The sequence below is a fragment of the Apodemus sylvaticus genome, chromosome 4, assembly GCF_947179515.1.
Source record: "Apodemus sylvaticus chromosome 4, mApoSyl1.1, whole genome shotgun sequence".
Classification (NCBI taxonomy): Eukaryota; Metazoa; Chordata; class Mammalia; order Rodentia; family Muridae; genus Apodemus; species Apodemus sylvaticus.
The window spans coordinates 34,748,927-34,774,634 of NC_067475.1; the positions used below are offsets into that span (position 1 = coordinate 34,748,927).

The following is a 25,708-nucleotide window of genomic DNA, read 5'->3' on the forward strand; positions in this document are numbered from 1 at the left end:
CAGGAACTTAGCTCTGTAGATCAGGCTGGCCTCCAACTCCCAGACATACTTCTGCCTTCTGCTTTTAAAGTTACCCAGTGTCTGAAACAGGGTTTTAGAGGAGCATTTGAGGACATGGATCTTTTACCCCAGCCTTGTTCTTCTGTACCCAAGACCTTTTGCTGATTTCCCCTGGTTCTCATCTTCTCCACCTGAAATTACTTTAGCTTTTAATTTAAAAAAAAAAAAAAGAGTGTCATGCAACCTCCAATTTAAAGTGTATGAGGTTGACCTTGAATTTATGACTATGTTTCCATCTCTCAAGTGCTGTGACTGCAGACTTTCCGCCGCAGTTCTACCAACCTAGCTACATCCCCAAGCTAGAAATTTTCGTTTTTAATAAAAGAAAATCCGGCTAGTAGTACACAGTGTCTCTCCAGTACGCTGGCAGTATAACAAGGATACGCTGCCCCGCAAACGAGAATATTTGAAGAATTTAAAAAAAAAAAAAAAAACCAAAATACAAAAAAACTCTGGGTGTATTCTAAGTAATGGCAACGAGTCCCTCGCCTCTAGCTCTAGCTCTGGTGCAGTACTGGAACGCACTCGCTGGGTGACTTTCGACCCGCTGCTGCAGGGGAGAGGTTCGTGCGCTTTAGGTACAAAGTTCGAAGGCTAAGCTTGCGTTCGAGGCTCCCTGTATGATCCCCACTGCTTGACAGCGAGTGATGGAGACGCCAGAAATGGCAGAGAGAGGGCAATTCACCATCTCGGATCAGGGTTCAACACACAGCGCCTACAACCAAGAACAGCGCCTCCTGCCAGGCAGAGACAGCCAAACCGGAAGCTACCGGAAATGACGCACACGCCAGCCGCCGGAAGCGGAGCCGCCAGAAACGTAACCAATGGGAGCACGGGAGCGGCAGGAGGCGTGGCGGCGCGGGCCTCCCGCGGCTGCCGGGGCGGTGACGGACGCGGGCGGGTGCGGGTGGCAAGCAGGCCATGCGGACGGCTGGCGACCCGGGACCCCACGGCCCTGCGCTCGTCCCTCGCGCCGCGGTAGCCCGGAGCCCGCGGCCCTAGCGGCGGCCTTTGTTCCCTACATCGCCTTCTGCCGAGCTCCGGCCGGCGCGGATGCAGCTGCTCCACCTGGGCTCGCGCTCGGGGCTGGAGGAGGAGCGGCGGCTCCGGGAGGCATGCGATGGGGAACTGCTGCTGGACGCAGTGCTTCGGGCTGCTCCGCCGGGAAGCGGGTCGGCTGCAGCGAGCGGGCGGAGGGTAAGCGACAGCGCAGGCCCGGGATGCCCGGCCGGGGATCGGCGGTGGTGGTGCCCGCCGCCCCCGTGCAGGCTCCCCGTCCCTGAGGACTTATCTCGGGAGGTCTTGTCTCCTGTAAGCACCCGGCACTGCCACCTAGACACACCCTGCTTTGACTTAATGCCAAAGCTTCTCTCTCTGTGTTTGGTCTTCCTTTTGGGCCTTGACTGTCCCCCAAGGTTGATGCCTCAGGTGCATTTTAAATAGAAGCCACTTCTGCTCCAGGCTCTGGTGAACTCTGTTAGGTAAAGAGCTGCAGGATCACAGTGCACACTGACCATTTAAGCGATTGTGAATCTTTTCATACTAAGAGTTTTGGAAAGGAATACCATGCTTTGATCCCTACTCTTATGCTTGGTAATCTAACCAGAATATCACTTGTGAGAAAGTGGAATATGCTTAAGATTTTTCTATCCAATAGCAAAATTGTGAGATTACTGTTATACCTTTATTTCCTAGAATAATGAAGGAAAAAAACATGAGGCACATAGCATTGATGTTGATTTTATTATTCCTAAGTATTTCCCAGGAAGTTAAACCTAGAATCGAAAATTCTAAGTCAGCCAATCTAAAAAGCATATCTGTTTTGTACTTTCTTAAGCATGGTGCCAAATTTTCAGCCAATAGCTTTGTATCAGGAAGCTTTCGGCATACACAAACTGGAACCAAGTGCTTTGTAATTCGAATCTTTGAGTCATGGCTACATTATAAAATGATTCACTAATCAAGCAGTGTGTCAAAGTAGCTAAGGTGTTAGACTATGCATCCCTAGAGTGGGAGTGGAGGGACTTAAAAGATTGCTGCTTAGTTTAGTATTTTGATTTCCCTGATTTCTACGCTGTTACTTTCACAGGGTTGTGACAGCTGTTTTGCATTGTGATCTTAAAAATCATGTTATTCGAAGTATTGTGTGAGTGAACTCGTTTGTGAAGCTGTGGAAATGGGCTCATGGAAGAACCGGCTGTTATGCCATCTTTGGCTTTGTTATCATCCTTGGAAGGTCGAACAGTCAAACTCTGGGAAGGAGTGTTTTGAATTCTGTGGTAGACAGTGTTTTTGTATTTGACTTTGGAGTACATTACCTGGGTTCTGTAAGAACCTTGGGTATTTTTTTAACAGTGACTTTATAAATGATATTTTAATTGCACACTATTCATTAGAATCGTGGTTCGACTGGTTGAGCACAGGCTTGGCAGCGTAGGGTAGGATAGCAGGATGAAATCATGTGAGTCGTGAACATTGTAGATAATGTTGTAATACGTGATCATGAATCTGTAGTTTGTTTTTGGCTGACACCTTGAGTAAGTCCTAGGGACTGTGGATGCTGGTGTCTAAGACCATATATGATCAGTATCAGTCCTGTGCCTTGTCATCTGTAAGCATAGGCTTCTACAGTTCCCTTGCTTGAGTCTTCCCATAAACTTACTGTTTAATATTAGTCTTAACAATTCTTGCAGCTCCCTGGAAGCACGTAGTTACTTGCATAGTGGTATTAAACTGCCTTTCCATTTAGTTACTGTTGTGTTCCTTTAGGTATGCACGTGGGCCGTTAATGTGTATAAGTGAAAAAAAATGGGTAATCACAAAAGCATGTGTTGATTTCCCATCACTGTACTTATCATGTCTAGAAAGAAATAGGACATCCTGCGCTCTGTTAGGCTCATTTAGTCAGGACTCCACCAGGGGTGCTTTGTGATTTGAGGCCTGATTTCTTAGCCTTGCAGATTTCCCAGGAGTCTCTCAAAATGAGATCACTTGCTCTATGCTATATAATCTCAGCACTATAAATACCAAATATACTAGAGTGTACTCTAATGTGCTAGGATAACTGCTGACCAGTCCAAATATCAATATAAGTGCTAAGGCATCTTGGAGACCTTACTACCAAGAAACAAAGTACTGACATGCCGATGGGTCAGTATTCTTCTTTTCCAGAGTTCCTCTTCCAGCATGTTCTGGAGAACCCCATGTGCTGGCCAGTTGTTTTCTCTGGACAGTACTAGAACTCTGTGTGTGCTACCCTACCTGGCTTATGTGGTGCTGGGGCTCAAATCTAAGGTATCATACATTTTAAGGAAGCACTCTCCAACTGAGCTACATGCCCAGCCCTGCAAGTTATTTGTTCTTAGGTGGGTTCTCAGGAATCGTATTCATGTTGTGTTTAAGTTCCCATCTATAGATTGCTGTACTATTGCCCATCCTTGCTTCAGGTGAGTTGTAGTGTCACTCGCAGGTGTGATTATGTTTGGAGTGCTCTGTTTGGCAGGTATCAGCCCCTTGGATTCTAGCAGCAGACTTGCTTCTAGGTAATAGCTTACAGTGATGTGCTTTTCCTTTCTTAGGGAAAATGACTTTAGTGCTTGTCAGTATTTACCTACTTCCTGTATGCTGGGCAGTATTCTAAATACTATATTAACTCATTTATTCTTTTGCACACCACTGTCAAATAATAAGTGCTATTGAAAATTTAGTTCTCTATCCAAAATGCATGAAACCAGTTTCTTATTTTAAATAGAATTTTGGAGTATTTTGATAGATAACACTCTTAGACATAGACCCAAGTTAAAGGATAAAACTAATTTGTATTTCATACACGTTTACTTGAAAGTGATTTTATAGAGTATTTTAGTCTGCCTATGGCTTTTCACTGTTTGCTTTAGGTAGCATAAGCATCTCACAGTTTTATCCAGGCTGGCCTCAAACTCTCCTGCAATCTGAGTGTCTTCCTGTCCTGTGAAGTCAAGTATGAAATTCCCACATTGTGGCCTCATGTCTGCTCACAACAGCTTTCAGAGCATGAGGCTTTTTGGATTTTGAACTTTTAGATTAATGGTGTTCAACTTGTACATGTGTTGTAGACCAAAAACCAAAGCTTGAAAGTTTAACTTGCCTGAGATAACAGAGCTGGGATTGCAGTCAAAGTCCCTCTGCAACCAGAGCCCTTATCTTTAACTGGTAAGAGCCTGCAACTCTTTCTTCTGTAGATAAGCATCCAGTTACCTTTGTGTCCTGGATTCTCTTGGTGAAGACATTATGAATGGCTCAGCTACTGGACCCTGACTCATTTAACAAGCCTCGGGAGGCTGTGCATGTCATAGGAGCTGGGCTTTCTAGAACTACACTGTACCATCCTGTTTCCTTGTTGAATGCCTTCTGCTACTTTCTGTTTCCTATAGCTAGATTTCTGAGCCTTGTTTTTCTCCTATGGCAACCTGTGAGCTGTATGGAATTCATGTTCCACATATGTCCATTTGTATCATGTGCATTTCTGTGTTTGGATAGCTGTAATTTTGCTTTTTGTTTTCAGCAAAAACACATTAGTACAAATAGATTGGGAAAAAACTTAATTAAAAGAACATTAAAGATAGTCTAGTTTCAATACAACATATTCACAAATCTTCATATTATAACTTTTTAATAAAATACCATTCTTCATTTGAAAATAGTATTGACCGTGTGGTGCCAGCCTTGGTTCTCTTATTAACCACTCTTAGCATCCTGTATGCCAGCTGACCTGGGTTATCCCTATTGAGGAACAGTATTGTCTCACCGTTTGCTTTCTGTGTAATGTTTTGCCATAATAGGTGTTGCTAAGATACAGGAATCTATGGTGTCCATACTAAGGATTTGTTTTATTATATGCATGTTTATTGGCTTTGGAAAACACAGATGAAAGAAAGATGCTTCTGAAATTTCACAAGTTACTTTCCTCAGTAGTGGATGTTTAAATGGATATAAAAATCCTATCTGTTCCATGTTACAGCTTAGAGCCTCCAAGGACTTTTTTCTTTCTGATCTTTTATTTTTCTCATTCATATATGTATATGAATGAAAGTTTCCCAGCCCCCACCCCCAAGTGTACTTTCAGGTGATGCTGTGAAACACATGGCCTTATCTACTCCCTGTGTCTTGTTGAGTTTAGTCCTCTCCTGGTGAGTTCTGAAGCCATCCAACACACTATGTAACTTTAAGTCCATCATTCAGTGCTGCATTTACCTTTTCTTCTCACAGCCCTTTCTTCACTTCCTCTGTTTTCAGTGACTACTTCCTAATCATTTTTACTTTTGTTTCCTACCTTCTTCATAGAAGGTCAATTTGTAGTCACCTTAGCTGTGGGCAGGAGGGCCATTGTCCTTCCCTCCAAATCCACGATCTCAGACCTCTCAGTGTTACCTCTTGTGTCTTCACCACCTCCACATCTGTGCTGGTTAGTGTGTTTTGTCAACAGGACACCTGAAAAGAGGGAGTCTCGATTGAGGAATTTCCTACCTCAGATTGGCCTGTAGAGTCCTCACTTTAGTGCCAACCCTAGGATATCTCTAGGATAAAGGCCAAAATATGTATCCTTCTAGATACCTGTGTCTTTCCAGATTATGCATTATGTATTTCTTCCTGTTTTTTCTTCTCTTGTCTCTGCTATGTTCCTCCCTGAATCTTATTTCTTCCTTGTCTTTCACTTCAGTAACACCTACTTTCTCACCTTTTCCCCTGGCAATTCAAGAATTGCTTTCCACACTTTTCCTGAAGTATCACCAGCCCTCCGGAAATAAGAGCTGACCGTGCTGCCGGACAGTCTGCTCTCCTGAGCTCCACCTCCCTACTTAGCTTCCGAGTGCACTCCTCGGTCCCTGTCCGTGCTGGTTCCAGCTTCTGTTGAGTGCCCATTTAATTAAGTTCCTAGGACATAGAGATGCAAGGATTTGTTGATTCTGTGACTAGAGTTTCTTAAGTCTGTTAGGTCTTAATACTGTTTCCCAGGCCTGGCTCTTGGTCTCTGATATTTCTGAACTACCCTTTCCCAGATTTGGGACTGGGCTGACTCTTCCTCTCCAGAGATTAAACAACCTTTGCATCTACTCCATTGGATTGTAAGATTAATTTTTATTAACTTTCATTTCTAAATATTAATACATTGCTTTGCCGATTGTTCAGTAACTTAGGGAAGGAAGAAAAAGAGAAGACTCAGTTCACCTAAGAAAAGAGGTCCCGGGCTGGAGAGATGGCTCAGCGGTTAAGAGCACTGCCTGCTCTTCCAAAAGTCCTGAGTTCAAATCCCAGCAACCACATGGTAGCTCACAACCATCTGTAATGAGATCTGACACCCTCTTCTGGGGTGTCTGAAGACAGCTACAGTATACTTACATACAATAAATAAATAAGCAAGCCCTCCCCCCCTTTTAGAGAGAAGAAACAGTGTCTGAAGACAGCTACAGTGTACTTACATATAATAAACAAATCTTTTAAAAAAAAAAAGAAAGAAAGAAAGAAAGAAAGAAAAGAGGTCCCATGTCTCTCTCCTCCAGGAGGTGATGGGTGGTGTCAGGTGCTGCACACATGAGAGGTGAGTGGGAGCTCAGGCCTGAGCTCCTCCCTCTTTGTTTCTAGTCTGCACTAGAGCAGGCTCCTCTCAAAAGGCAGTGGCTGTGTTTGTTTGCTTGCTTGTTTAGCCTGCCTTTTCTGTCTTTGCTTTGACAGAGGGAAGATATGTCTCCACTCTTCTTGCAAGGCGTAAAATAACTTTCTGAATATGCAGTCTAAAAAGCCCATCATTCAGAAGGCACTGTCAGTAGTAGATATTTTTACTTTATGATTACCAGTTCTATACCGGCCTGCAGAGATACCTAACCAGTAGAAAAACATCATTTACCATCCAGTAGCTGCAGTGTAGATATAAAATGACCTGTGTGACGAGGGATTGGCTCCACAGTCTGCTATGTGCACTTGTGACCGAGAAAAGCCAGTGGTTTGGGTTCTAGGATCTGGGCACAAGATAGCTAAGGTGGCAGCTTAGACAGTGAGGGAGAGGACTGGACCTGTTCCCACACGCGTGACGTACTGTGCTGACATCATCTTATCCCTTGAGATTCAGGTGGGTAACTTTCCACTGAAATGTTTGATATCAGGTGGAGAACTGCCCTGCCGTCCTTCCTGATCACTTTTGCCAGGCATATGATTATATAGTCTGACCTATCTTCTGTTTGGAAGTGGGAAGATGTCTTGGGAGGCTTTTAATTTTTTGTAGATTTTGGAACCATTTACCTTGGTTCCTCGTCACTTATTTATAATTTCCAAGAAAATATGAAAGATTGTCTTACTGTATTTCACTAGGTATGATATAAAACGTTTTGAAAAAGAACAATCCTAATGTAGTTTTGAGTTTCATAGTGGGCTGAAAACTACATTTTTCTGTCAAGATTTTTTTGGCAAATATTTAAATGTTAATCAATTAACATTTCATGTTGTTGAAAATGTGTAAAATGGATATTTGTGTTCTATTTTTATGTTTTTTAATTGGATATTTTCTTTATTTACATTTCAAATGTTATCCCCTTTCCCAATTTCCCCCTTCCCCAAAACCCCTATCCCATCCTCCCTCCCCCTGCTTCTATGAGGGTATTCCTCCACCCACTCCACTCCTACCTCCCGCCCTCCATTCCCCTACACTGGAGCATCTATCAGTCCTTCATAGGACCCAGGACCTCTCTTCCCATTGATGCCTGACACGGCAATCCTTTTCTACAAGTGCAGCTGGAGCCATGTGTACCCCTTGGTTGATGGCTTAGTCCCTGGGTGCACTGGGGGCTCTGGCTGGTTGATATTATTGTTCTTCCTATGAGGTTGCAAACCCCTTCAGCTCCTTCAGTCCTTTCTCTAGCTCCTCCAAACAGGACCTCCCGTTCAGTCCAATGGTTGTCTTCGAGCATCCACCTCTGTATTTGTCAGGCTCTGGCAGGGCCTCTCAGGAGACAGACATAACAGGCTCCTTTCAGCAAGCAGTCTTGGCATCCACAATAGTGTCAGGGTTTGCTGATTGTATATGAGATGAATCCCCAGGTGGGACAGTCTTTGGATGGCCTCTCCTTCAGTCTCTGCTCTACACTTTCTCTCCATAGTTACTCCTGTGAGTATTTTGAGTACCCCCACTTTGGTCTTCCTTATTCTTGAACTTCATGTGGTCTGTGAATTGTGTCTTGGGTGTTCTGAGCTTCAGGGCTAATATTCATTATCAGTGAGTACATACCATGTGTGTTCTTCTGTGATTGGGTTACCTCACTTAGGATGATATTTTCTAGTTCTATCTGTTTGCCTAAGAATTTCATGAATTCATCGTTTTTAATAGCTGAGTAGTATTCCATTGTGTAAATATACCACATTTTCTGTAGATACTCCTCTGTTGAAGGACATCTGGGTTGTTTCCAGCTTTTGGCTATTATAAATAAGGATAGTGGAACATAGTGGAACATGTGTCCTTATTACATGTTGGAGCATCTTCTGGGTATATGCTCAAGAGTGGTATAGCTGGGTCCTCGGGTATAACTATGTCCAATTTTTTGAGGAGCCACCAAATTGATTTCCAGAGTGGTTGTACCAGCTTGCAATCCCACCAGCAATGGAGGAGTATTCCTCTTTCTCCACATCCTCCCCAGCATCTGCTGTCACCTGAGTTTTTGGTCTCAGCCATTCTGACTGGTGTGATATGGGAGCTCAGGGTTGTTTTGATTGTCATTTCCCTGATAACTAAAGATACTGAACATTTCTTTAGGTGCTTCTTGGCCATTCAATATTCCTCAGTTGAAAATTCTTTATCTATGTACCCCATTTTAATAGGGTTATTTGATTCTCTGGAGTCTAACTTTTTGAGTTCTTTGTATATATTGAATATTAACCCTCTACTGGATATAGGATTGGTAAAGATCTTTTCCCAATCTGTTGGTTGCCATTTTGTCCTGTTGACAGTGTCCTTTGCCTTACAGAAGCTTTGCAATTTTATGAGGTCCCATTTGTCGGTTCTTGATCTTAGAGCATAAGCCATTGTTGTTCTGTTCAGGAAATTTTCCCCCGTGCCCATGTTCTCAAGGCTCTTCCCCACTCTCTTTTCTATGAGTTTCAGTGTATCTGCTTTATGTGGAGGTCCTTGATCCACTTGGATTTGAGCTTTGTACAAGGAGATGAGAAAGGGCCGACTTTCATTTTTCTACATGCTGACCTCCAGTTGAACCAGCAGCATTTGTTAAAATGCTGTCTTTTTTCCATTGGGTGATTTTAGCTCCTTTGTTAAATATCAAGTGATCGTAGGTGTGTGGGTTCATTTCAATTCCTTTCCATTGATCTTCCTGCCTCTCTCTGAACTAATACATTATTGCTCTGTAATACAGCTTGAGGTCAGGGATGGTGATTCTGCCAGAAGTTCTTTTATTGTTGAGAATAGTTTTAGCAATCCTAGGTTTTTTGTTTGTTTGTTTGTTTTGTTTTTGGGTTTGTTTTTTTTGGTGTTACTCCAAATGAATTTGCAAATTGCTCTTTCTAATTCTATGAAGAATTGATTTGGAATTTTGATAGGGATTGCATTGAATCTGTAGATTGCTTTATCAATCCTGCCAATGCATGAGCATGGGAGATCTTTCCATCTTCTGAGATCTTCGATTTCTTTCTTCAGAGATTTGAAGTTCTTGTCATACAGACCTTTCACTTGCTTGATTAGAGTCACACCGAGGTATATTATTTGTGACTATTGTGAAGGGTATTGTTTCCCTAATTTCTTTCTCAGCCTGTTTATCCTTTAAGTAGAGGAAGGCTACTGATTTGTTTGAGTTAATTTTATATCCAGCCACTTTGCTGAAGTTGTTTATCAGGTTTAGGAGTTCTCTGGTGGAATTTTTAGGGTCATTTAAGTATACTATCATATCATCTGCAAATAGTGATATTTTGATTACTTCCTTTCCAATTCTATACCTTTGACCTCCTTTTGTTATCTAATTGCTCTGGCTAGAACTTCAAGTACTATATTGAATAGATAGGGAGAGTGGGCAGCCTTGTCTAGTCCCTGCTTTTAGAGGGATTGCTTCAAGTTTCTCTCCATTTAGTTTGATATTGGCTACTAGTTTGCTGTATATTGCTTTAACTATGTTTAGGTATGGGCCTTGAATTCCTGATCTTTCCAAGACTTTTAACATGAAGGGATGCTGAATTTTGTCAAATGCTTTTTCAGCATCTAATGAAATGGTCATGTGGTTTTTTTCTTTGAGTTTATTTATATAGTGGATTACGTTGATGGATTTCCGCATATTGAACCATCCCTGCATCCCTGGGATGAAGCCTACTTGATCTTTGTGAATGATTGTTTTGATATGTTCTTGGATTTAGTTAGCAAGGATTATATTGAATATTTTTGCATCAATGTTCATAAGGGAAGTTCTCTTTCTTTGTTCGGTCTTTGTGTGGTTCAGGTGTAAGTATAATTGTGGCTTCATAGTACAAATTAGGTAGTGTTCCTTCTGTTTCTATTTTGTGGAATAGTTTGAAGAGTATTGGTTTTAGGTCTTCTTTGAAGGTGTGATAAAATTCTCTACTAAACCCATCTGGTCCTGGGCTTTTTTTGGTTGGGAGACTATTAATGACTACTTCTATTCTTTAGGGGTTGTATCAACAAGATTTAAATTTATCTTAGTATCTATCTTGATAACAAGGTAGTAAGTTTGTCCGCATCTCCTCTTCTTACTCTAAATTCTTTTGTTAATGTTCCATGCACCAACCACAGCCTCTTCTCTGCTTCTCCACCACTCCCCCCCCCCCAACTTGTTGAACCACATTCACATTTTAGTAGTATAGTAAATACGTAGGAATCTGTCTCATGCTGAGACAACCCTGGAGGATACAGGGATTGTCTATAAATCATCCAGGATGACTCTGGGCTTTGGAGAGTTCCTAGCTAAGGAGGGAAACACACTTGTGTTTTTTCTAGTTAGCCACTGTTGTTACACCTTGTGCTGGGTGCCTTGAGTTAACACAGTGTTAGGTTTCTCCTGTTACTTTTCCCCTCCCTTTTTCCTAGAGCGAATGCCTGAGTTGGTGAAAGTGAAAAGTACATCTGATGTGACCTTAATTTTCATCACAACTCATCTGTGTGACCCTGCTGTGTTTCCTGAGGCCTCCTCTAGCTTCTCTCGTCCCTATTTTTGACCCTTGCATCTTTGACTTACTGTGTTTACATTGTGTGGTGCCCACTCTCACGCTGTAGCACCTTTCAGTTCTGACCCTGCTTCCCGACATCTCATTGTCTAATCCTTCTCCTAGATCAGATTCTTTTTTATCTGCTAAGTATTTGTTTATCTGCAGCTTTTGGACCGCACCCTAATCCAGGCTCTCTTGGCTTTATCCATAGCCTCAGGTTGATTACATGCATTATGCATGCGTCCACTCTACATCCTCCCCTCGAAGCTCCCCTCTGTGGTTCCTGGCACTTGAACAAGCTTTTTATGCTTTTATGCTAGTGTACCCAGCTAGATTTAAGGCAAGAATTGTATTTGTGTTCCTCAGTAATTACGTTAAATACAGTAAATATTAGTCAATATGCTTTTGTTTTTTTCTGTCAGGGATTTTTGAACAGTTGGTCCAAAACTCCCATTTTCATACTTGATTGCCCACTCTTTTTGTTTCCTGTGTGCATTATATTGTATTAATATACCATAATTTATCTATTACTTTATTGATGGGCATTTCTGTTACTTCAAGGGAGGTTATGTTCTTTGTTTGTTTGTTTGTTTCTTTCTTTCTTTCTTTCTTTCTTTCTTTCTTTCTTTCTTTCTTTCTTTCTTCTGTTACCATTAATAGGCATTCTAATAATATCTCTTTCTACACCTGTACAAGAGATTCCCGGGAATGGAAATTACAGGTTCATAACTTATACACATCTTCATCAGTACTAAAATATATTAAAGTTTTCCAAGTTTATGCCAGTTTATACTTTTACCAATAAGGGATTTTCAGTGCTCCACTTTCTAAGTACTGCCAAGGTGCTTTTTTCCAATTTATTGATGTTAAATGTTGGCTATTTGTACAAGAACTTCATTTTAACCCTATGTGCCTGTAGCAAATAGAATGTGTATATATTTTTTGATTCCCTTTGTGATAGCATTGGAAATATAAGAAACTAGGAATAAGTAATAGATGTTAAAACTGCCGTGGCTCTTTATAAACCTCAGATGAATGGAGAACACTACTGTGGTCACGGGAGGACGCTACCTCATGTTCACCCCATAACCACAAATAAGGTACAGTAGAAATGGACGCTGTACCAGAGTTCAACCTAACAGGGCAATTCCACACATTGTGAACCAGGTATTGACTTTGTCTTAGGCCATAAGGGACAGTAATAAAACTGAAGTGTTGGTACAAAGCTAGACTGCCGGAGATGATAGAGCACCATTGTCTTCATTAACAAGGGAACTTCCTCCTGTCTAGCTGGAAGAATGACTGCTTCACTGTAGTAGTTAGAGGGACTGAGAAAGCATTTGTCATTTTCTGTATTTTGTCTAGTTCAGAGACTCCTCCCTCCTCCAGCCCCCTTCCCCTCTTTTTTCTTTCCCTGGTTAACTACCCAAGGTGGGCAGCAGTGTCTGGTCAGGAGTAAGAAGTCATTGTTCTGTTGTTTTTTGCTGTGGGTGGGACCTGGGTGCCTCCTAACACTGTTGCTGTCTTCTCTTGTTGTTTGCTTACAAACTCATACCTCCAAGAATCTCTGAACTTGGGAGATGTCTAATGGTTCTGGTGTATTATTATCATAAATGAAATTAACTTGAAGGTGAGTAGCTTCTTTCTTAACTGTGTGTGTCTTTACTTTCTCTTAATCCTACTGTTTGAAAAAATTATCAAAGAAACACTACCTCTTCCAAAAGAATTTGAGTATCTGTTCTTGAATTCTACAAACATACAGGCAGAGAACAAGGGCTCCCCTTATAAGCATGATAGAAAAATATCAGTTTCCATTCTGACTTGTACTTTTTGTCTTAAGTCAATTCAGGGACTTCTGTAAATCTGGTCAGATTTACCCACTTATGTGCGTAAATCTGGTCAGATTTACCCACTTATGTGCTAACAGTAGTAGTTCTAACCAGTAGGATGGCTGTCTGTAGACAGTAATATGATTCAGAGCATTAGACCAGGCTTTCTTTGGATGTCATCAGCTATTTACTACCAGTGTTTGTTGAAAATGGCATGGGAAATGTAGCCACATCTTGCATATAAAATCACTTATGGGGATGGCATTCCATATAAAATGAGCATGTTTAGACTCAAAGCTGAACACTCAGTACTGGATGGGTGGCAGTGTTTTCAGTGTAGAATTGATGGATTAAACATAGAGGACAAATCAAGGAAGATCTGAACATTTGTCACATCTAGTCTTGCAAATATGCTGAAGAGTTTAGTTATGGGAGGAGATATTTCAGTTACTTTTTTTTGTTCTGTCTTTAGAATCCAGTTCAGTTTGACATTTCATAGCCCTCCAAATTCAGACTGGTTGCATTTTAAGTGCTAGTGGTTGTCACACTGGACATATGAGATCTTTCTAGGGTAACAGGAGCCATAGAAGTATTGAGGAAAGGACATTTCTGAGACATAAGAGAATCAGCTCAGTCTGATTCTTATCAGCCTAGTCTGTGTTATTGGTAAACATGACTGTTCCTTACCTTGTTAACACCTCACTCTCTCTTATCTTGGCTCATGTCACACATAGCTGGAGTGGGGAGAGGTGCAGGGTGTGAAATTCAGAGACTCAATAGAAAGGTTTTTAAAAAGTCACGATAGCTTTTTATAGGAAATACTAAAAATATATGTCCTAAATTTGTCAGATTTTTAGCAGTCATAGTATGAAAGATTTGAATCTTGGTGTGCTTCCTGTGCTTAAGTGATGGAGTGTTTACCGATGGGCACTTCTGTGAACTGACACACTGCCTGTATACTAAGGAGACATCCTTGAAATAGTTCTTTAAAACATTTGCCTTTCTAACCATGTTCCATTTGGAAAACTTGGAGAACAGCTATAGATTTTATATGGGTCATTGTTCGCAAAATAGAACTGATCGAATTTAATACCGCACATGTCTGTTGAGTGTCTAGGAGGCGCCAGCAGTGTTTAAATAAATAAAGACATCCATAATTCATTTTAAGATATATATATACTCTGATGTCTACTTGTTTTTAGAAAAACCCCATAGTAAAGCTTCACTTTTTAAAAAAATAAAGATGCCTGAGTTTGCCAAATTCCATATTTACTTTAACCAATCAATATGCTCTTATTACTGTAGGAGTCAATAAATATTCTTTGTGAATAAGATTTCAGTCTGATTTTTTTTTTTAAGTGAAGCCCTACAGATCTCAGGAAGATATTATCTATGTTTGGTTTCCAGCGAACTCTGAACAAATCAAATGAAGTCTAGGGATGTATAGTTTGTCCAGTCAGGCAGGCAAGATGATTGTTCTCACTGTAACCAGCTGTGGCTACAAAGGCCAGAGACATTTGACTTATAAGTGGGGTGCGGTGGTAACTTCCCTGGTTTTGACTGTTTGGGATGTCCTATATTATCTTAGTATTGCTGAACTTCATCTCATTTACGTACACCACTCAGCAGGCCTAAACAAGGAGAGTTTAATGAGACTGTTCAAGCAAGGGGTAATGGTTATATGTAGAGAAACAGTTGAATACCAGAAGCCCAAATCCTGTCAGAACACAATCCTAGAATATCCAGCTTGTTTCTGGTTTTGCTTGAAAAACTGAAGAGTAGAGACCCTGTGTGGCACAAAACAGTATATTACATTGGTATGTTTGTTTGATCAAACTGCCCACCATATATAGATTAAAGCAGAAGGGCTGCCCTTGGCGCACTCTAACTCATGGCTGGCAGCCTGGCTCTCTGCTGCTCTTCCTTCTCCCCTTTGTTTTGTTCAGGACGCTGGTGCCTGGGACGGGTCCTTTACTCGGTCTGGCCCAATCTAGAATCCCCTGGGAAGGGAGTTCCCAAAAGTTGTCTAGGTTAGTCTGTGAGTATGCTTGTGAGAGGTGGTGTTAATTGTGTAAAGACCTGCCCTGCCTGTGGGCACCTGCATTTCATGGCTGGGCCCTGGGAAGGAGAAGGAGAGGGAAGAAGCACTACCATGCACCAGTGAACTCACTGCTGTCTGCTTTCACTGGTGTGCTGTGACTAGCTGCCACAAGTTCCTGCCACCTGGCTCCTCCACAGTGATGGACTGTGACCTGAAACAGAGCAAACTTTCTCCTTGAAGTGGCTTTCGTGTGGGTGTTTTATCACAGTAACAGAAAATAAAGGTAAAACTAGGTTTCCTTCCATTAATTCTTTATGGAAATGCTGTCACAGATCACAAGTACTTCTAAACTCAGTCTATTGACAGTGAAGATCAATTGTCACATCCATCAGCTAAACACTGTCACAGAAAAAAATATCAACTATAATTTCTTTGCTGTTTTTGTTAGTTGTGATAATGCGTGCATCATTCTCTTACTGACTCTTTAAGCCCCCTCCATGCACATGTACAAAGCATCAGACCTGACCTGACTCCAGAGATCTCATTATTCAGACAGGCCTTTTCTGCCTAGTATATCTGACACACCAGGAACTGAAAGAGGAAGCAGTTCCCATGCGGGACTCTTCCCTTTATTCATTTTGGCACCTGTAGTGGGAACTGCACATGAGTGTGAGTCTCAGTACTCTTAGCAATAGAATTTGAATTGACCGTGTCTGAGATGAACATGGTATTGCAGTAGAGCATATTATATTGTTGGTGTAGATGTGGTAAGGAAGGTGCTCATTTAATTGTATTTAAGTTTTAGATGAATGACCAAAGAAAAAGGAAAAGTTTGCCCTGCCCCACCCCTTAGAAAAATTACAGTGGGCATTTATGAGCTCTTTCTTTTGTTTGTCTGTGAAGGCATAAGAACGGAACATAAAGCCTTCTATACAATACATGGCCCATTAGCTAGAGGCCAGGCGATGGAGCCAAAGCCAGATTTAGACTCCCAGCAAGCCTCCTGTCTCAGCATTTTAGGCAGTGGTGTTACCGGCAGGAGCTGCCGTAGCTGCTCTTCTTCACACAGCGGCCTGTTTTATCCTTTCAGAGTTGTGATATTTTACGTATGTTTAAAACCCAAGGGACATAGTCATTGTATATCATTTAGTATGGCCTTTTGTGTGCCTTTAAAGAGATTTCTGGTTTTTTGACTGTTAGTTATAAATAATAATGGATTTCATTGATATTTTCATACAGTGCAAGAAATTTGATTATATTTACCTCCATTTTAACAAGGTATTTTACTTGATATAATAGAGTAAGCTAAAAATTAAACTCACTGTATTTTGTTCTATGTGATACTTATGTAAATTATTATTACAGTCTAAGTAAACATTAGTGCCAATAAAAAGATTGATTAGTTAGCTAAACTTAAGATGAAGTTTAAAAATCTAAACTTCTATATATTTACATATATAGAAGGTAAAAGTCTTAGGTAAATCTGGTTTGATTTTTAGAAATACAAGGTGCTCTATATTAGAGAAGTTATAGTTGTATGTTGTAAGAATACATTTATGCCATAATTTTAATTCAATTGTAGACTTAGTTGTGATTTTTGGCATCTTATGTTTTTCTTCCTAGATCAAAATATTTTAGAACATGCCCAAGAGGAGAACACTTGACCATAGAGGTGAGTCCTTGAGCAGTGGATGGGATCCAGAAAACCCAGAGTCCTTCCTCTTTCTTCTTATGATTTATTTCATGCATATGAGAGTTTGCCTGCTCTGTGCACTGTGTATGCAGTGCCCACAGAGGCCAGGAAAGGGCGACAGATTCCTAGCAACTCACAGACTTTTGTGAGCCCCATACAGGTGCTGGGAACCAAACCCGGGGCATCTCCAAGAGTTGCAGGTGTTCTGAACTTCAGAGCCGTCCTCCCAGCTCCTTGTTTTTATTTATTTTTTTAAGATAATGGAGAAAGATTTAGACCTACATTTAGTATGAACCAAATATGAGAAAATCACTATGCATTTGCATATTGTTGATTGCTTTGGGAGGCATGCCTCCTGAACAGTAAGTTAGACTCTGACTGACATCCTCTTCCAGCTTGCTTGACTTATTTTTAAGACAGTGTCTCGGCTGACCTTGAACTCACTCTGTCATCGTCTGGCTGGCCTTAAGCTTTGCATCTTCAGGGTAGCTGAGATTACAGGTCTGAACCATTAGGCGTGGCTTGGTATGTGGAGTCTGATAGACAGAAAAACAACCCTTGGGTTGGCCATTTTGCTGACTAAAATGTATCAAATGTACTAATTATAAAGGACATTGAACTTCTTAGGTCTCATGCATATAAAGTTGTATTGTTTTTAAGGCTAAAAAAGAATGATATTTCTTGTGCAATGTGTTAGTAGAAAAGCATCCCTCCTAATGCTGTCCTTTTGTCCTTTCAGTTTGAGAATCTTGTGGAGAGTGATGAGGTAAGTATCTGACTCCGCTCTTGTTCTTGTCAGTTGTTGCATTCGTTGGACCACTTTTTGTCTTGCTTTTCACTTCTCATCCATTCTGTAACAAAAAGACCTAAAAGCAAGGCATACGCACCATCGAGGAGGACAGTTCAGAGACCTGTGTAGCCGTTGGTTTCCTAGGGAAGCAGCACTGGCCTCAGTGGAACCTTCTTCCTTCCCTTCTCAGCGGCACCCTTTGCCCTGGCAGCATTGTCTCAGTGGCCAAGGCTCATGTTTCCCTGAGGTGCTCTCTCGCAGTGGTTGACTTCCGGCTTTGGCTAGTAGCCCTTACATTGCCGTGCCTCTGCTCTGCCTTGCTTGCGATGGTTAGTTTACACACCATCCTGTTCTGTGACGCTACTTCTGACATGAATGTGGGCCATTTACAGTTTGATTCCTACTGCCAACTTAGTGATATATCTTAGCTGACAGATATGTGTAGTTTAAATGTGTAAGAAATACTCAAAGCCCAAATTAGTCTTAAAATAATTATGGCTTGCTTTGGAGAAACCAGGGCAACAACTACTGAATTTTATTATTTTATAAAAGAAACTGAAGCAGTTCGTTTCTTTTTCTTCTTTTTAGATGTATTTCTTAGTTTTATTCACTGCGTATACTTACTGAGCATGTGCTGTGCGTGCAGCGCTCGCTCTCACAGAGCAGAGGAAGGCAGTAGATCAGATCAGATGCTCTGCGGCTGGGAGCCACATGATGTGGGTGCTGGGAACTAAACTCGCATCTTCTTGCAGTAGCCATACTGGTCATACGCATTGAGCTATCTCACTAGCCCTAATTCATACTGTGATTCTAATGTTTCTGAATCCCCACGAATGCTGTGAGCAATCCTTCCTCCTAGCAAAACTAAGATATTGATCTCTGAAACCTCTGGTCACAGCATCTTCATAGTCTGATAATTCATAGGCTTATTTGATATTTTTCTCTAGAAAACTGTCCTTAGCATAGACTGCCGACTTGCTAACTTTGAGCTCACTGTCAACATGCTTTATTGAAACTTATATACCTCACATCATCTCTGTACAAAACACAGCACACCTTCCTGTGCTTAAGAACACCAGAAAGGAGTTACATGCCGTATTTGGGGTGTTTTGTTTTATCTGGAGGCAGAATCTCTGTGGCTCAGGATTAATTTTAAAGACTGAAACCACAAAACACAAGCTGTAATGTCAAAGGCCACTCCTTCAGTGTGAGCATGTAACAGGGCACAGTGATGCCTGTTGGACCTTAGCTAGGAACACACATCCTTGGCCAACTCTTCAGTTACATGCTATTGTGTGTGCCTTCAAGTGGCTAGAAAGTCTAAAGGTACTGACTTCCAGGGGAGGGTTACGAAAACCCTTCAACAAGTGCTTTTTAAAGCTTTGAAGCCTGAGTAATGGAGATCAGCCACAAATGTGGAAGACACAGTGAGTGTGTTGTCTAGCATATCCTGAGAGTTCATTTGCTACATAGCATACATCTGTTAAAAAAAATTAATAGCTAACAAATGTTTGTTCTATAATGGAGCTTTTTGCCTTTGAAAAATAGTGAATTTTATTTTGTTTGTCTCAAATCCTTTTAATAATGATATTTGCTTACTGTGACAGAATTAGGTAAGTAAAAAGTATTTTTGATTAAATGAAAATTGCTTTGGCTTGCCTTAAATAGTGAGTTCACCTGGTGAAAATTCTTTTACTTGTTTATTTTTTGTGCAGGGGGAGAGCCCAGGAAGCAGCCACAGGTAAGGTTTATCAAGACAGCAAAGTGTGTAAGTGTTGTGTGACAAAACTTGCTGGGGAGATGCAGCACACACATCCGCTCACTCCCATGACAGACCGAAGTGTGATGCCACCACAGTCAATAAGTTTTGTTGGGGTTAATCAATAAGTTTTTGTTAGGATTATGGGTGAGGGGTTACCTACAGGAGCAGAAATGACTCGGACAGCTGCCTCAGCAGAGCCACCCTCGCACAGGTGACAGACAGCCCACAAAGCTGGGAGCCTGGAGCCCTGCGCAGCCGCAGGTAGATCAGAGGGTTGGGTCTTGTCCTCTTCAGGTGCCGCAGGTGGCCGACCCTCCTGTAGGTCTCAGTCTTCTTTGCAGCAAGACTTATCTGAGAAGGACTCTGGCAGGGAGGGGCCTGGTGAACTCGAAGTCAGTTTCAGAGACTTCCTGAAGCGTTTGAGTTGTTACCTTCTTGCTTAAAGCATTTCGCCACAGGATGGATCAGAACTTTGAAACAACAGATGTGGCTCTTCAGGGCCAAATTCCAGAGTCTTCAAGACACTGAACACTTATGTTTCAGAAACAATTTTTTCTCTTTACATAAAAGTAAGACAAATAATACATTTCCCCAGACAGTATTTTGAATTAAAAAAGATGTATATTAATTTCTCAAATTTTTTTCTTTTGAGCCTAGGTTCAAAATCATTTAATTTTCTTAAAGCCACTTAACATTAATAACTATTTCTTTTTATATTTATTTTATCCCCTTTTTCTTTTTGACATTCTAAAACATTCTTCAAATAAAAACAATTTACAGCTTCAGCAGAAACTAGACCCTTCTTAATATAATATATTTATATAACCTTTTTATGCGCTATTAAAATTGCATAAACTGCTTGAAAAGAAGCATCTTCCCTTGGGCTCTAAAGAAAGTACCTGGGCTGAAGCTCCAGAGGACCCAGATTTGGTTTTCAGCAACCTCATGGTGTTTACAACCACATGTAACTCCACTTCCAGGGACTCTAATACTTCCTCTGGCCTCCCAGGCACTAGGTGTGTGCAAGTGGTGCACAGACATACATGGAGGCGGAACGCCCATACACATAAAATTGTAAAAGATAAGTTCCTAGTGGCAGTGGAATTGTTTCCTCCTTTTAGTATTTTGTCCTTGCATTTTTTTAGTTTAGCAAGCCTTTACTGGGCAGCTGTCCATGTGCCAGGCAGTATGTTAGATATTAGGCTTGAAAATCAAGCGTAATCTTGGTGTGATATTGCAGATCTGTAATGGCAGCACTGGGGCCGCAGAATCAGGTGAAGTAGGCGCATGATAGGCACACTCCATAGTTCTGGGAGACCACAGATAATGACAGAAATAAGGCCTTGCTTTCAGCGGAGGTTATGAAGACAGTAAAAGTCTAGGGTGTCTGCAAAGGTTCAAACCAGACCAAACCCATCCCTGAAAAGCCAAAGTGGATACAGAGTTCCACCCCTGACCAAGAAGCTGTTCGGAGTTGATACCTGCTAGGAAGGCGAGAGTCAGCTTTCTGCAGTGGACCATTGCTGTTGGCTGTACACCAATCACACTCCAGGACAGGCCCCAAGCCCAGGAGTAGTTGGCCAACGCAAAACACCTCTGCTTCTTTTGTTAGCTTTTTCTTTTGACTTTTTTTTCTTACTGGTTTTCTTTTTTGTTTTGTTTTGTTTATTGGTTTTCTTTATTTTTTTAAGTAGGGGAGAAGAGAAAGGACATTAAATTGAATGTGGAAAATCTGGAAGGCAATGAGAGAGGGAAAAGAATATGATTAAAATATATTGTATGATTTTTTTGTTTTTGTTTTTGTTTTTGTTTTTTCGAGACAGGGTTTTTCTTTGTAGCCCTGGCTGTCCTGGAACTCACTCTGTAGACCAGGCTGGCCTTGAACTCGGAAATTCGCCTGCCTCTGCCTCCCAAGTGCTGGGATTAAAGGCATGCCCCAAGTAAGCACTTAAATAAGTGCTTAATAAGTTCTAGGTTCTCAATATCAGCCTGGCCTCAAGAGTTCCTATGTACTTTAGCCCGGTCGGGAGCTTTTGATCTTTCTGAATGCTGGCAGTATTCGCCTATATCACCGTGCCCAGATGTAACTAGCTCAGTGTGGGCACTTACCTAGCATGCACCAAGTCCCAGGGTCAGTCCCCACCTCAGAGCAGCTCAGGTCACACACCTAGATTGAGGCCGGATACAGTCAGGTTCTTGGAGCAAGGGGAAGGAAGGCCCATGCGAATCAAATAGGCACACAGTAAAAAGAGGACTTTGAGAATGGTGGGTAAATGATAGAGGCGAGGAACCAGAGAACTTAGGAAGGCAAAGGAGAAATGAGATGGGCCAGACACAGGCCAGGCTAGAGGGGAGGATGCTCAGACTGCTCGTGAATCTGAGGTAAGAAGGACCCAGATTGTTGGCTGTGTTTAGCAGCATGTGGTCACCAGTTACTGGAGTGACGGCAGCTAATGTCTGCAGGGCCCTGAGGATTGAGTTGAAACAAGGGCACAGACTGGAAGCACACTAGGTAGACTGGTGCTGGATCACCTGCGTTCAAGTCACAGCTCTACTGCATGCCTGTCTTAATCCCTGTCCGTCTCATTTCCCTCCTGTGTCATCTCCACCTGCACTTTACATGGAGGAGCTGCATGTTATAAGTACTGGAGGTGCAGGTCATGGACTTGAAGGATCATGAGGATAGTGATGACCTCAGGTAGGTCACCTTTAGGAAGGGAAGCAAGAATACGATTAATATAAGCACTGAAGTGAGATGAAGATGCCCTTAAGAAGAGAAGCTTAAATAAGAAACTTAAAGTTTCAGAGTGGTTAGTGTAGGTGGTCACCTGTTCAGAGACTGTTGCTGGAGGCTGAGGGCCAAATTGTTGCTGCATTTTTTTCTAGCAGCCCACAGCAGAAGGGACTAATAGAAGACTCAGGGCCCAGAGTGACTGGTGTAATGGTAGGAATGTGAGAGGGTGTGGAGAGAAGAGAATTCAGACCTGATATGAGAGCGTCATCTCCTGAGTGGAAGCCAGGAGATTGCTGTCTTTATTGGATAGTATGGGGAAGGTTGAAGGGCTGGGGAGCCCAGGATGATTGGAAGGCCTAGGCTCTGACTGAGAGAAGAGAGCGGGGCATACTGAGGTTCCGCCCCAGGTGAGGACAGCTCAGCACCGTAAACTGACGAAGGCTAGTGTTGTTACAGTGCCACGGGACATTGAAGCTATATTCTGTTGCTTTAACATTTTTTTTGGCAGTAAAATTTTAGTATTCCCCTGGCTTTTGAAATGTTTTATTTGGACTCAGGTTCATCAGGAGGGCTTTTGTTTTGTTTTTTTTTCCTGTTCCCCCCCTCCCTGTGTTCTCTAGGCCACTTACTGAGGAAGAAATTGTTGACTTACAAGAGAGGCATTATGATTCTATTGCTGAAAAGCAGAAAGATGTGGATAGGAAAATCCAGAGGGAGGTAAGTGGCCTGCCCCGCTGCTGAAACACATGTTGTGAACCCTGTTGGCGGGGTGCTCAGCTGTGGCTGACTGTCCCTGACCTGTTTACATCATGCAGAGAAAACTCATTTAAAGGTTGAAGACGTATTTCAGCTTACTATAAGTAGTTTGATTTCGAGTAAGAGCTCATGTGATGTCACATGACAATTGTAGAGTACTCTTTAGATACAGTTCTCGGTTTACTAGCAGACATGCCAAGCAAGAGCAGATCCTTTTCTGGGTCAGCTTAAATCAACTGCTGTGTTTCACCATGAACCATGTTTAAGTTTTAATGTGTCTTGGGTTTATTTGTTCTGAGTGAACCAGGAACCTTGCCCAGTTATAATTCTACATAAATTTATGGGCGTGGTCTGTAGTCATGGCTTCACTATTACTAAATTAAAGACAATCAGTTGTATTTCGCTCTACATTTAAAAGCAGTCTTTTGAGCTGGGCATGGTGGTATGTGCCTATAATTCCTAGCACTTGATAGGTGTAGGCAGGAGCATGTGAGTTTTAGTCTAGCCTGGGGAACATACCAAGTTAAGGACAGCCCAAACTATATAGTGAGACCATAATTCAAAATAAAGGTGCTATATGTCTACAGTACCAGAAAGGATTTTTTTAAAGTAAAAACAAAATACAGTATGTATACTAACATTTGCGATTTTCAAATATATTCATTTAATCTATACATTATAGCTAATAGTGATCTAAAGAAAAAAAGAAGTTAGTACTTGATTTAAAATGCAGTTTTAATCTAAGGTTAGCTTAGGTTTACAATGCAGTAACTTATCACTAGGGTTCTGTGTATGCTATTATGAATGGTAAGAATGTAAACTAGAGAATAGTTTTTGAATAATGAATGCTCATAAAATTGAGAAATGTGTATAGCTATCAATTAAGTGGAAAGACAAGAATCTGGGAAAAGCAGAGATGTGATTGACCTTGGATTCTAGGCCTTTTGATTTGTGAGGGCCAAAGCCATTATTTTCGGGTGACAAGTACGAAAATGATTCCTGAAAATGAAAGTCAGCGCGTTTTCTACAGAATCCAGTAATATCTACATCTGGGATATTTTATAAAGGAATTTAAAACGAGCAGCTACAGACATACCAGTTTTGATATGTGTCATAGATATCAGTTATTTTCAATGATTTATGTTTTGTTTTATAATCAGAGTAGCTGGTTTTAGAGCAGCTAGACAGGTTCTGGTTTCTGTTAATCCTTATTGTTTTGTTCATGTACAGTTAGCCTTACAAGAGGAGAAGTTAAGACTAGAAGAAGAAGCTTTATACGCTGCCCAGCGTGAAGCAGCCAGGGCAGCAAGGCAGCGAAAGCTCCTGGAGGTGAGGGGGACGGACCCCAGCGCACACCAGGGTTCCTTCTCTCCTTGTTTCCTCTGACGATTCCAAGTTGGGACTTCTCTCCTAGAATCAACGGCTCCATGTTTAGTAGAGGACGTACTTATGCATATATTCTTTGGAATCCCAAAGGCAAATTAATCGATCTTTATCTTCTAGAAGTAACATAAACATGTGCTTGATACTATGTAAGTGTAGCTTTAGGTTAGCAGGAGCTGATTCTTGTTTAGCCTAAGGATGAATTCTAGTGTTCTAAGTTCAAATTCTTTTGGGGAAAGTACTGTGTGTAGAGGACAAATATTTAGAAATTAGCCTTTAATATAATTTCTCAAGTATTTTAATGTATGTTCATGAAGACTTTTAAAAACAGTTTCTTAAATGGTAAGAATAAGAACTTTTAATATAAGACAAGTGATGTGCTTCATGGCTTACTAGGGGTATTGTATAATTTTCAGTTTCTTAGTGTTTAAGACATTAAGTGTTTGTTGAGAAATCTTTAGTATATATCAGGGAAGACAGTTGACCATCTCCTACCATGACATGGGAATATGGCATTTTCACATACGTAACAGCTAAGGAACAGAGTCAGAACAGTTTTATAGAACTAAGTGTCAGAAACATTACTGGGAAGGGTCTTAGTTTAAAATTTACAGCAGTCTTAGGAGAAGGTGGCATTTGGAACCCTGACTTTACAGATGAGAAAGATGAAGGGCAGATCTTGCTGCTGAGACCCCGGAGAGCCAGAGTTCAGGCGCAGCGGCGCATAGTCATAATTCACTGTGTGGATTGCCAGCCCAAAACTCCAAATTCAGATGACCTGAAAAAAATTCTGTCTTTGTGATTTCCATATGAACTATTGTCTTTCTCTCTCTTTCTGAGGGGGTGGGTTTCATGGGGAAGTGCCTTTTTATAGTACACCCTAAGTAGTGGAAAACTTTATAGTTGACTGTCACTTTCTATGAAACTAATTGTTGTTCTTAATATAGGCATTCTTTTTTACAATAATAAATTCTCTCTACCATGTCTTTGGTTAAAACAGTGGTTCTCAGCCTGTGGGCCAAGATCTCTTTGGTGATCAAATGGCCCTTTCACAGGGGTCACATATCAGATACCTTGCCTATCAGACATTACGATTCATAATAGTAGCAAAATTACAGTTAAGAAGTAGCAACAAAAATAATTTTATGATTGGGGTCACCACAACATGAGGAACAGTATAAAGGGTCACAGCCTTAAGGTTGAGAACCACTGGATTAAAGCGCCCCATTTGGTGTGTCCATTTGGGTAATCTAGGTTCTCTGTGTCCCTGTTGCCATGACCCAGTGTTTGCTCTGGGAATGCATCGTTTGCTCTCATACGTGGACCCAGTGATACAGACAGGCGCTGGTTCATTGCTTTTCATAGCTGGGTCTGCTAAGACAGGACAATGGCCATCTGTAATCAACATGAGGAGAAGCAGAAATTAACACTCATGCCAGGAATACCCAGCCACCTTCAAAGCACAACTTGGAC

The 25,708-nt window shown here is 41.4% G+C and overlaps 1 protein-coding gene across 3 annotated transcripts in view; it reads left to right on the top strand.

The window, feature by feature from the left end:
• The first annotated feature begins 926 nt into the window (after positions 1-926).
• Positions 927-25,708, top strand: part of Ap1ar (adaptor related protein complex 1 associated regulatory protein) — a 30,782-nt gene continuing 6,000 nt past the window's right edge. The window contains exons 1-7 of one of the 3 annotated variants that reach the window (XM_052179274.1): positions 1,176-1,257; positions 3,476-3,506; positions 16,741-16,789; positions 17,550-17,576; positions 19,316-19,341; positions 22,717-22,813; positions 24,083-24,181. In XM_052179274.1, coding sequence (XP_052035234.1) covers positions 1,176-1,257; positions 3,476-3,506; positions 16,741-16,789; positions 17,550-17,576; positions 19,316-19,341; positions 22,717-22,813; positions 24,083-24,181 — 411 coding nt within the window. Of the gene's footprint in view, positions 1,258-3,475; positions 3,507-16,740; positions 16,790-17,549; positions 17,577-19,315; positions 19,342-21,988; positions 22,061-22,716; positions 22,814-24,082; positions 24,182-25,708 lie in introns of those variants that run through there. The other 2 variants (XM_052179272.1, XM_052179273.1) reach the window with 2 other exon arrangements.